At 36.2% G+C, this 13,735-nt stretch overlaps 1 protein-coding gene across 1 annotated transcript; it reads left to right on the forward strand.

The window, feature by feature from the left end:
- Positions 1-4,803: 4,803 nt before the first annotated feature.
- On the forward strand, positions 4,804-9,228 carry LOC120774721 (alpha-tocopherol transfer protein-like). Its single transcript, XM_040104471.1, has 6 exons — positions 4,804-5,093; positions 7,427-7,586; positions 8,245-8,326; positions 8,393-8,707; positions 8,780-8,916; positions 8,990-9,228. Exons 1-6 carry the CDS (start codon positions 5,009-5,011, stop codon positions 9,072-9,074), a joined length of 864 nt encoding a protein of 287 aa, XP_039960405.1. The 5' UTR covers positions 4,804-5,008; the 3' UTR covers positions 9,075-9,228.
- The last annotated feature ends 4,507 nt before the right edge of the window (positions 9,229-13,735 follow it).

The raw sequence follows: 13,735 nt of genomic DNA on the forward strand, positions 1-13,735 counted from the left end.
TTTACTGTTGTATGTACAAATATAACCAATGTATATATCTATATATATATATATATATATATATATATATAAATTACGTGTACGGTGTGGATAGTTTACTTATGTGTATTAAAAATTATACCTTATAAAAAAAGAATATGCTCAGAATCTATTGCATAAATGAAAAGCATGTGTTTAAAATCAAACGAATAAATAAAATAAAGAAGGGAGGTTAGCTTTATTAATATATTTCAGTTCGCATCAGCTAAATTATATAATATTAAACAAGTAAGGAAGGGCTAAGTTCGGGTGCTACCAAACATTTTATACTCTTGCAACTTGCAAGAATCATAGCCAGAGAAATACTTTAAGGTGAAAACTAATCATATAGAATAAAGTCAGCTGGATGTTCGAAAATCTTGCTATTAGTTATATAGCGGCTATGACAAGTTTTCGCTAAAATTTATCTATTTTAGGCACAAAGACACACTGTTATGAATAAAACACGCTTTCTTATTTTTATTGGGATAACTCACATATTGGCCGATATATGCGGCACAATGTCACACCGAATTTCGAAAATCTTTATATTAAGTATATGGGGGCTAAGAGAACTATTTATCCAGTTCAACCCATTTTTGACATACAGATAAGGATTATCCCTTAATTTCAGTTATATATATCACACATTTACCGACATTTTCGATCAGAAGTTAGCTATAAGTCAACTAGGGGTTCTATTGGATTTGAACAATTTTTGGTCATAAGGTGGCACACACTAAAGACATTATTTGTGCAAAGTTTTATTCCGTTATATTAATTGCTTCTTGATTTGTGTAGTGGAAAAACAACGAAACAAGTGGAGCTTAAAATTGTGCTATATGGAAAGTAGGCGTTGTTGTTGTCCGATTTCGTCCATTTTCACAATGTGACAAAATAATGTCGAAATCAGTTGGATGGGTCTCGAGATCTGGGATTTCACCAAAAAGAGTGCGGTGCCACGCCCATCACCAAATTTTCACACCGGCTCCTGTAAAGCTTTTCCAATTAATGGTAAAAATTAATGTCTCTGGCGTATTAAGTTATTGATTTATCGCGTTTTTAGTAGTTTTTAACAGTAGCGTTATATGGAAAGTGAGCGAGGTCATCCTCCGATTTGGTTGTTGCACCTTAAGTGGTTTAGGAGATATGTATGTACATTAAACTTGTTAGAGGGCGGTGTCACTACCACTTTTTCCAAAAATTTCCCACAGGTGCCCTTGCATCTATGATCCTCTCTACCAAATTACAGCTTTATATCGTAATTTAGTGCTTTTTTATTGCACTTTATGTGTTTTCGGTTAATGGCGATTTGTGGGCGTGGCAGTGGTCCGATTATGCCCATCTACGAACTCGAACTTTTTTGTACTAAAAACACACTTACCAAGTTTCATCGAGTTATCTCAATTTTTACTCAAGTTACAGTTTGCACGGAAGGACAAACGGACAGACAGACAGTCAACCGGATTTCAACTTCTCTCGGCATCCTGATCATATATATATATATGTATATATAACCCTATATCTATCTCGACTAGGTTTCGGTGATACGTACAACCGTTAGGTGAACAAAACTACTATAGTCTGCAACCAAACAAATGGCGTATTTTCCTTAATAACCCATTAATTTTCAAGCCAATTCAAACATTTTCTTAAAAACCGTCAAAAAAGCATTTAATTTAGGTCATTAACGTCAGCCGCACCGAAGCTATAATACCCTTCACAGGTTCAAGTTTTCTTACAATAATTTGATTTTGGTCGACCTGTTTGTATGTCTGCAATATGCTATATTGATACGTTCTGAATAATTACTTCGTATATTTTACAGTTACACTTGTGCTCATATAATTAAGTCATTCAGTACTTTTTTACAACATGTAAAAAAACAAGGTATATTTCTTTATGCAACATTCCTAATATTTCGTGAGCAAAAAGTTCCGTTATTCTAAGAACGCCACCGATTTACATCGCATTCAAGTATTTTCGTTTGGGAGAGTTTTATGCCCGGTTTCACAGTCCATACTTATGTTGTACTTAAGATAAAACAGGAAAATAGTGTTTTACAGTTCATACTTAAGTTATGCTTAAGCACTGAAATGGGAGGCTTAAGCAATGCTTAAATAACAGCTGATTTTTGTTTTGAATTTGCTTTGAATTTTCAGCGACATCTTTTGTAGCGTAGGGCAAGGTTCGTTTGCACTCAATAACAGCTTATACTTTTCCTTCAGTTCCCATAGGTGCTCCGACTCGCTAGTGATGAAATTTGGGGTTCTTTTGTTGTTTTCATCAATTTTTGATATAATTTTCCTCGCAAATTTATGTATTGTCTGTTATAATTTAAATATTTCAAACATATTTTTATGAATGACATTTGTAAAACATATGTTGCCCATAACGTTGCCATATATCATAATAAAATTTTATAGAAATTATGCATTGACTGTGAAACGCAAACGACTACTCAGTTTGCAACAATACTTCGCTAAGATTTTATTTAGGCACAACTTAAGTATGGACTGTGAAACCGGGCATTAGTCAACTTTCCATTTCTTGTCAATAAAAGTGTGCTCACATAATTAAGTCATTCTGTTTGAAACGGGTAAATTAAAATTTTTTCGCCACAATTTACATCAATATTGTTCTTTTTTACTAAATTAAGTTATTTTTAACAAAATTTGTAGTCATCGTCGTCATGGGCAAGAATAAAAGCACAACTTCAAGCGAAAGAAGGCTCATATGGGAATGAGAGGAATACCACGGTGTAGAAATATCTGCGCAAACTGTACGAAGACGTCTACAAGAAAATTCATTGAATGGCCGTTTAGCAAGACGAAAACCTAACGTTTCAAAAAGAAATATTGAAAAGCGAAAAGCGTTTGCTAAAGACCATCTCTGGAAGGACTCTAAATTTTGGAATTTGGTGGTTTGGAGTGACGAATCCAAATTTAATGTATTTGGTAATGATGGGAAACCATATGTAAGACGACCCCCTTTGCAAGAACTCAATCCCAAGTATACTAAAAAAACCGTGAAACATGGTGGTTCATCGGTGATGGTTAAAATAGACGGGAAAATGACAGGTGAAATGTACAAAGGAATACTGGAGAACAATTTAGACGGTGACTATGTGGACAATTTACCGTTAGCTTGGATTTTCCAGCACGATAACGACCCCAAACACTGCTCGCGGGTCGTTAAAACATGGATACGTAGTCGAAATATTAAAATTCTGGATTGGCCAGCTCAAATTCCGGACCTAAACCCCATAGAAAACCTATGGGGGATTATAAAAAGAGCCGTAGCTGCACGAAAACCTCGCAACAAAGATTCTTTATGGGAAATAATACAGGCAGAGTGGTACAAAATAAGTCCCGCTCAATGTGCTACTTTGGTCCAAACAATGCCTAAGCGATGTACTGAAGTGCTACGTAATAAAGGATATCCAACTAAGTATTAGTCTTAGGTAAGGTAAAACTGCAAAAAAATGCCGTATACTTCGAATAACTACATTTTTCTTTAGGTGACTTAATTATATGAGCACAACAACTTGGATGTGCTAAGCGAATGAACCCAATATTTTTACTATTTTAGAAGTTAAATAAAAAATAAGTATTTTGTTTTGAACTGAATTAAAATTTCTTCCATTTTTTGTAAAATTAAGTTTCATTCCTGTACCATAGAAGTTGCTTAGAATAAACTTTCGTTCTGTTACTGGCGTGACTTAATTATGTGAGCACAAGTGTATCTTGAACAAAATGCATGCCAAATTTCGTAAAGATACCTTGTCAAATAAAAAAGTTTTCCACACATGGACTTGATTTTAATCGATCAGTACGTATGACAGCTTTGTATGTGCTTTAGTGGTGCGGCGTCGACGGCTTAGACAAATGAGTAGCTTCTTGGAAGAGAATGATGTGTGCGAAATTTCGGAACGATATCTCAAAAACCGATTAGTAAAATCCAAAAGAACAAGAGACATAAAAAACTAGAGAAGCCTCACCAGAAGAATATCCTGCTTTTAGTGTGAAATATACGTATATTCTATATATACATACATACATATTTTATTATCTTATTATTTTGGTGGAATAATAATTACATATATGTACATATATAGTATTATTCTATGCTGTCGAACAGGATTTTGAATATAATGAGAGAGAATTCTGGTAGAGATTCAAAACGATAGTTTGCGACTAGCAATGGTAGCTATGTCATACATACATACGTCGAAATTCTAAATTATCATGATTGAGCATAACTCTTAAAAATATCTCTGAAAATTTATCTGGGGGACACTACATAAATCTATTTTGAACAATCTATATATATCTACTTGAGTGAAATTAGGATAATATGAAATAACGAATGGTAAAATAACGTATGTTCTAAGACACCTAATTTACTTTTTTTTTGCTAAAATCTTAAAACTATTTAGGAATTTATACCGTATAATATAGTATGTACCATAAAAAAGCTATAGCTCAAAAGTTTAGGAAATACTGGCGCAGTATAACGGCCATTGCACCGAATTTTACGCGCGCAGCAACTCAAGCTGAACAACGCAAGCATTTTTTTCTTAAAGCGCAAAGCAGTGATTCCACAATGGTACCATGGAACGCAACAAACAAGCACAAAACGGAAAGGCGGCGTAGGTACATGGAAATTGCACACGTTTATTTATAATCATATACAGGCGACTATAAGTCAGTAGCGAGTAGCGAAAAGATAAATAGAAAATAAACGCAAACGAATAATAATAATAATTTGCAGCTTGTGCAATCCAGCTCAGTAGGAGACTGACTTCACAGCTCTCCAATACAGCGAACGAAAGTGAAAATATTTACGCGGAACTGAAAGTTACAAAATCAAGGATTTTTGATATAAGTAAATGTTAACTGTATATGTAAAGTATAAGAATTAAGCAATTCGTCTTAACTAAAGAAAATATTAATTTTTAAAGTTTGAAAATAAGTTATTAACAAACAAAATGAAATTTGACGCGGCAGAAGAAGCTGAAATTGATGAATTGTATGAGTGGTTTCAACAAAATCCAAAATTGCCTAAGGAAATTGGTGAGTGCTGAGGCTTACTGCAGAGCTAATTAATGTACACCCATTAACAGATATACTTATTTTATTAAAGTTATATAAATTGTAATTGCTAACGCATACCTGAAAGCGAATTCCATAAATTCACAGAATTGTTTTCAGAAATTTTGTTAAAAAGTGGAAGTGATTTAAGTATTCTCGATATTCGAACTGAATAACAAAATTCTTACGCATATCCGTCAATCGTAATAGCATCATTACGTTTACTATAGAACGTTCCATATTTGAAATTAACTGTTAACTACCGTTACGTGTTCTAACAAAGTAATTACTATATTATTTTGACTTATCATTCACAGTTAAGCCGTATAAGGTGCCTAAGTCAAAGTAAATATTATGAGCATATTTTATTTTGGTTTTGAAAATAATAAAACGATCAATCTACATATGGGCGTAAAGTAAAGAAAAAACGCTAACTTCGATTGCACCGAAGCTACAATACCCTGCATAAAAAAATGAGTGCTTCTTGATGAGAACAGGACGTGTGCAAAAAAAGACCGATATCTGAGAAACTCAGATACTAGTTCGCGTCTGTACGTACGAATAGACAGATGAACGTGGGTAAATAGACTCAGCTCTGCACATTGATCAATTAAATATATAATTTAATGGTTCTCCGACGTTTGCTTTTGGGTGTTACAAACATAGTGGCAAACTTGCTATACCCAGTAAGATCTCCAATTCTTTTATTTTATTGGCGTGTTGATCATCAGTTGATGTTGGTGGCCGTCCTGGACGTAGTTCGTCGTAAACGCGTTCGCGACCCTCTTTGAATAATTTGTACCAATCAAAAACGCGACAAACAATTATTACTTAATGCCTTTTCCAACATTCTCAACGTTTCGGCACCAGAAATTTTATTCCGCACACATAATTTAATGAATAAATTTGGCGATAACAAAAACAATGCTTTATTTTTTGATAGGTTTAAGTATCTAATTACAAGGTAGGTTCCAAAGTAAACAGCACTTTAAAAAAACAAAACTAGTGGGTTTTTCGGCAAAATCACTTTATTTTATTCAAAATACTCTCCTTCTACTTCAATACAGCTTTTTGCACGGTCCAAAAGTATGTCGAACGAGTGTTTTAGCTGGTTGGTCGGTATGGCCGCCAGTTCGCCGGTGCAAGCCTTTTGAATGGCCTCCACATCTGCATAACGCTCTCCTTTCATGGGCAAATGCATTTTTCCGAAAAGGAAGAAGTCGCACGGTGCCATGTCAAGTGAATACGGGGAGTGGTTAATGGTCCTTCGAATGTTGGTTTCTGAGCAATTGGTCGTCAGTCAATTTGTGCGAAACAAACCGTGCACACACCTTTCGTAAGCCCAAATTTCCATGAATTTCAATGATGATTTCGGCTGATTTTTGATGAATTCACGCACAGTTTCGATGGAGTTTTCGGTGATCACGGATTTTGATTGGCCTACACGTTGATAGTCATTTATGTCCTCACGACCACTTTAAAAACATTGAAACTACTCGTGCACTCTGCTACGGAATAGGCAATCATCACCATAAACTTGTTTCATCTTTAAAACAAAATTTAATGTTGGCTCTTTGTTCCAAGCTCATTTTCGCACCGATAACACAAACATACTGACACTTAAAACGCAATAACTTCACTTCCAATCAATGAAATGTCATGAAATTCTCACTGGACAATCAATAAAGATAACCGATTCTAACGCACCAGTCGATATATAGTTGGCGCCACCAGGGGGCACTAGATTCAAAAAGTCCTGTTTACTTTGGAACCACCTTGTAAATCATTAAAAGTTCACAGTTGATGAGACGTGGTATTTTTGGTTCAGATTCCAGAACAATTTCCAAGTTTCACATACACCGACTTTATATGTATAGGCGCGAAAAACAAAAATGATCAAATCTATAACCAGAATTCTTATATTAAGTAGGGTTCTCAGTTCCGTTGTAGCCGAACATCATAACACACATAGCAGATTTTGTTTTGCAACTTCCTCAATGGGTTATCTGAGAGCACTATTTTTTCAGAAATTTTGATTGAGTATTGAAATAAACAAATAAGAATAAATTTTAAATAAATAATCTTTACGATTTTTAAAATCCAACTCGAAACAAACCAATATACCGTTAAAATTATTAATTGCTAAAATCTTTCTTTCATTTATCACGACATAAACTAAGATATTTTTCTGCCAGAGACAATATGAAACAAAAGTTTTTATGAAACTTGGGGTTATTGTATTTATAAAAGACATCTAACTTGATTTAAAGGAAGAAACTGATTTTAAATTGTCAAAATATTTTAACTATTTTCAGATCGCATACTTTTGAAACGCTTCTATAGATGCATGTATGGTGACTTAAAAGGCACCAAAAAGCTTATACAAATTAACTACAGTTTGCGGAATAAACACCCACACATTTTCCTCGAACGTGACCCAACCGATGCGGATAGCAAGCAAACATTCGACTATGCGTTAGTACCATTAATACATACTACATATGATGGATAATAGAAACAAAATTTTGACACATCATAAACGAAACGATATATCAAACTTTCATAGTAATTATAAACAAAGCTTTGCCATTCTTGTCTTGCCTTGGACACTAACCCATGCCAAATTTCTTGAAGATATCTCGTCAAATGAAAAAGCTTTCCTCACAAGCACTTGACTCCGATCGTTCAGTTTGTATCGCGTTGATATGCTACAGTGATCCGAATAGAACAAATTATTCGCCCATTGCAACACTATATTATGCAATAATTGAAGCTAGATTTCATGAAGACATGCAGTCAAATGAAAAAGCTATCCATACTTCCGAACGTTCAGTTTGTATGGCAGCTGTAATGTATAGTGGTCCGATATCTGCGGTTCCAAACTTCTTGGTGAGAAAATTTTATACCGACAGGCTTGGCTCAATCGGCTTAGCTCGCCATGTTTATCATTGATATACATTTGTATATATATTATAGGGTCTCAGACGTTTCCTTATTGGAGTTAAAAACATCGTAGCTATCTTTATATGCCCTGTTCAGAGTATAAAAATATGTAGCGATACGAATGTGCCGTTCTTGCTTCATACTATATTTATATGCTCTCACTTTCCATGTTTTTTTGTTTATTTGACAGAGATTTGGTGCCACTTCCTGGACTTACGTCAGAGGGCTACAAAGTGAGCTGTTATCGCATGGTTGATATGGATCCCGGAAAGGTTAGTTAAGCAATATTACCTATTCTAAAGAATATTTTGATTTTTTGTATATTTGTATTATGGTAGGTCAATCACAACGCCGATACTAAAGCATTTTTCATGGTCTCTGATTGTCGATTCAATACGTATGATGGTGGTGTTTCCATCGAGGGTAATTTAGAAACATTTGCCAGCGGTGAAGTGCAAATATTCGACATGAACGGCTACACATTGAAACATCTAAGTAAGATGACCTTCAGCACACTGCGTATTTACATGGCGTTCCTACAAGAGGCACTACCCGTGCACTTAAAAGCTATACATATTATCAACTGTCCATCCTACTTGGATAAAGTAGTGAGCATCATGAAACCGTTTATCAGTCGTGAAGTCTTCAAATTGGTAAATTACTGAAATTGAAATTAGCTCCCTTTTAAAATGTAGCTATAACCATAATAATTATCATCCCAAAAGATTCATTTCCATACCGAAAGCTTGGACAGTCTGTACGAGCATGTGCCTCGTAGCATATTGCCAGAGGAATATGGCGGAGATGGTGGCAAATTGGCGGATCTAAAGGCACAACTTCTAACGGAATTGTCTCGCAAGCGGTAAGTCCATTAAGTCCAAGCATAAAATGAATATGTAAAAATTACATATATAACACTATATATTTCACTAAAGCGAGTATCTGATGGACCCAAACCATTGGAAGGTCGATAAAGAGAAGGAAAACGCAGAACGTCGCCGTTGGCCATTTAAATCATAAATATTCAAGTTCAAGTTAAGGCACTTGATTAGAAAATAACCTATACATACATACATATGTTTCAGTTGTGTGCATATATTTTTAACCATACAATAGACATTTACGTGGACTACAAGGTCTGTCGCAAAATAAACAGGACTGTTAAAAAAACAACAAAAAATTAATATTTTTCAAAAGTTATATTTTTTTATTCAAAGTAGTTTCCTTGTGCTTCGATACAGCGTTTAGCCCGGTCAATTAGCATTTCAAATGAGTGTTTTAAGGTAATTTTTCGGAATGCTCTTGAGAATATCTGTCGTCGCCTTTTGGATAGCTTAAATGTCCTGAAACCAGTGTGCTTTCATGGGCAAATGAAGTTTTCCAAATAGGTAAAAATCACAGGGTGCCAGTTCAGGTGAGTAGGGTGAGTGATTAATGGTTAATACGGAGTTTTTTGTCAAAAAATCAGTGTCAAGCGTCGACCGATGACACGGCGCATTATCGTGCAACAGGCGCCCTGTCTCACGGTATTGTGGTCGAGCACGACGAATGCGTGACAAAAGACGCTTCATAACACCAAGGTAAAACACAGCATTAATCGTTTGACCAGGTGGGACGAACTCTCGGTGTACAATACCCTCGGAATCGTAAAAACAAATCAGCATTGTCTTTATTTTTGACTTCTGAAGACGACTGACTTCTGATTGTCACAGAGGTCCTCACGACCTTCTTGAAAACGCTTAAACCACTCATGCACATTACTGCGCGATAGGCACTGATCACCATAAACTTTTTTCATCATTTGAAATGTTTTAGTAAACGTTCTCCCAAGTTTAAAACAAAATTTAATATTTGCTCTTTGCATTTTACGACCGATGACCAAAAGCTGCTGTCACTTTTTGATCGATAACATCGATTGTAGTTATCCAATTGTCTTAAAATTTTTGCGAAATGTCAACAAGAGATCAAACTTTTTATTTCATATACCCACCAATAGGTGGCGCCACCAGAAACAGTTATATTTAAAAAGTTCTGTTTCTTTTGCGACAGACCTTGTACATATTTATATTCTCATATACACATTTCCATGACAAATGTCTGAATATTCTCCATGTAGATACATACATACATATATTTATATTATTTTAACTTCAATGTACATATCTGTATTTGTTTTTATGTTTATATATAAAAGTATAATTTATATTTAAAAGTAAAATTTATATTATATACTACTCAAATAGTAAACTTTTACTCACATTAAAAAATATTCCAACTAATTATATGATTCTATTGTATCAATAAATTTGTCTGAATTAGTAATAGCTAGGCGGAAATGTATATTGCAGATGGGCCAAAAAGAGCTGTCCGTATATATTATATAACTCTTCTTAATAAAATTTCACAAAATTTCGACGTCACGATGAACTCGGTCTTACTCAAATCAGGTTAGTGCATATCATAAGCATTGGTTTCATTTCAGAATATTTTAATTTGATAATGAAATACTTATTTATTTGGCAATATTTTTTCTCCTGATTCAAAACCCAATTAATAATGTCAGGATTTAAATTATCTATAACAAACGCACCTACTGTCAACGGATTATCTCACTTGAGTCTGAGTTTGTAACAAAGATATTAAATGTTAATGTATTTAAACGCCTATGACGGCTTACAACTCGACTAAGTTGAATTGAAATTAAAATAACTCCACTTTAACACTTTTTTCGCATTGCGAATATTTTTTATATTATTCGATTTAGCACGATTCAATATGTTTAGGGCTAAATTTTTTTGTCAGTTTTATTTCTTGCGATATATGAAGCAGCTCACGACTTCCGGTCTTTAACCAAGTATCCTCTGGGTAGCCTAAGAACATCCGTTTGAAGGCGAGCTAAAGTGAGAAGACGAAACATCCCCTCCGCAGGGTTGTGCGCTGTGATTGAGACCCGCCACGTAAAAAAAGAACCCAATGAAAAATAACAACCAGCCTCGGATGAGAGATTCCCACCAATGAGAGCTGCCCCCACCACGATATCAAAATTGTGCTTGGCGACTTTAAGGCCAGGATGGCCAATGAAGGTATCTTTGGCACTATGATTGATAAATTCAGCCTCCACGTTGAAACATTCACAAATAGGATGAGGCTGATCGACTTCGCCGTGGCCCGAACTAGATTCCACTAGATTCCAGTATAAGAAAATTCATTAAGCTACCTAGCTGTCTCCAGATCGAAAAACCACCAACCAGATCGATCATGTTGTGATAGACGGAAGACACGTCTTCAGTGTTTTTGATGTGCGTACGCTCCGAGGTCCTGTGACACGGCATTTCAAGCTCCTTACGTACAGCTGCAACCGAAGCATTTGGTTTTCGGAAAATGCGAAAGAACAGCTGGTACGACGACGAGCAGGAAGAAGTTTGAATAGCAATTACCCATCTGAAGAACAACAAAGTGGCGGGGCCGATGGATTGCAGGCCAAGCTACTGTTGTTGTTGTTGTTGTTGTAGCCGCAGAATTCTGCCGAGTTGACAGTCCTTGGCCGGATAAAAATCAAACACGGCGGCGAAGAACTGATAAGGAGCATGCATCATCGCCAAATCTTGGAAAAGACACGTGAAAAGAGAGTCGTCACTCACCACCTCTTCGTCGATTTTAAAGCTGCTTTTGACATAACGAAAAGTGTTAGTTTTATGCAGCGATGTCTAAATTTGGTATCCCCGCAAAACCAATACGGCTATGTAAACTGTCGTCGAGTTACACCAAAAGCTCCGTCAGGAACGAGAAGGACCTCTCCGAGCCGTTCGATACCAAACGAGGTTTCAGACAAGGCGACTCCCTATCGTGCGTCTTCTTCAACCTGGTACTGGAGAAAATAGTTCGAGCTGAAGAACTTAATCGAGCAGGTACAATCTTTTATAAGAGTGTACAGCTGCTGGCATACGCCGATGATATTGAACCTATCTTGGAACCGGTATCAACACCACCAACAATGTCAGCCTGGATATCCAACGCAGAATTACTCTTGCCAACAGTTGCTGCTTCGGAATGAGTAGGCAATTGAGAAGTAAAGTCCTCTCTCGATGAACAAAAACCAAACTCTATAAATCACTCATTATTCCCGACCTGCTATAGGTGCAGAGGCATGGACGATGACAGCATCTGATGAGTCAACGTTACGAGTTTTCTAGAGAAATTTTATGCGAAAGATTTATGGTCCTTTGCGCGTTGGCCAGGGCGAATATCACATTCGATGGAACGATGAGCTGTATGGGATACTACTGTGATCAAATTGAAAGAAGATCATACTTCGCGTGTTTTTCGAATCGGTAATTTTTTTTTCTGTGATTTGATAGTACTGTTAGTGATATCTATGCTAAATTTCAAAATAACCATTACTATTTGAGATACGCGTCGCTTTGTGAGGCTCTAAAAGTGAACTCTTCGATTTTTACTGATTTAGCTCCGTTGGACTCCCGCCTACTCAGCAAACCCAAACGACCGCTCCGGAGAAGCAATTTTGAGTCAAATATATAGGATATAAAAGCTGAATCGGAGAAGACTCTGATGGCCATCACGACGGATGATTTTTCCAAGTGCTACTATGATGGCTGGAAAATTCATTGGCATAAGTGTATTGCAGCGGGAAGGGATTTCTTTGAGGGATATGAAATGGACAAAATTCACCTTTCAATTTGATCACGTAGTATATGACGATTCAGCGAATTAAAAGACAGCGGCTACACTGACTAGGTCATGTGTCCGAATGGACGAAAACACTCTAGCTCTGATAGTATTCGACGCAGTACTCGCCGAAGGAAGCAGAGGAAGAGGAAGACCTCCACTCCGTTGGAAAGACCAGTTGGAGAAGGAAACGACTGGTGCCATGTTGTTAACTCGGCTATAATCGCGTAAGCGGTGTCTAAGCCAGTAAAGAAGAAGAAGAATTATATCGCTTTAGCCGTAGTGTCTAAAAGCCACCTTTTCGTTTTTGACAGATTTTGATGTCGTGCTACACGATGGCTGTAGACCCAAGTGTCCATCAAAATAATGCTGTATTGCCTATTTATAAGTTAGACTCGTTTTGGACGGATATCCCATCAATCTATATGGTGAACTTCGATTAACGGCTATAGACCCAATTATCCATCAAAATAATACTATATTACATTTATCATATACTATCTCAGATATTTTAACGATTTAAATATTATCACCACAATATGTAAGCTTTGAGAGTTCTATGGTCGATTCGGAATAAGAGAGGGATTGAATCCAGCTTATACAAGAGATTTACGTTTTTCTTAACACAATTGAAATGAGCGATTGTTGCACGGGGTGTTTGCGTTAATTACTGCACTAATTCTTCCAATTTATTGGAATTTGAGTAGCCGTGACTTTTTGAGTAACATATTGAATGAGGCTCAAGGCCCTGGATTCCATTTATATCAGCAGGGATCACATCACCTCAGTAGCGCCCGGCAAACTCCTGCAACTATTCAGGCTGCTGGGACTCTGGGAAGACATGTGATATATGTAGGAGAGGGCACAATAGACACTAGGTCGCGGAGCATTACCTCATAACACTATCTATCTATATATCTAAAGTGCGATGGTTTTGTCATTATATCGGTTATCATCTGCAAGAACTGATCTGATATAGAAAAAACGGCCCTAAC

This window comes from Bactrocera tryoni, chromosome 4 (genome assembly GCF_016617805.1).
Source record: "Bactrocera tryoni isolate S06 chromosome 4, CSIRO_BtryS06_freeze2, whole genome shotgun sequence".
Classification (NCBI taxonomy): Eukaryota; Metazoa; Arthropoda; class Insecta; order Diptera; family Tephritidae; genus Bactrocera; species Bactrocera tryoni.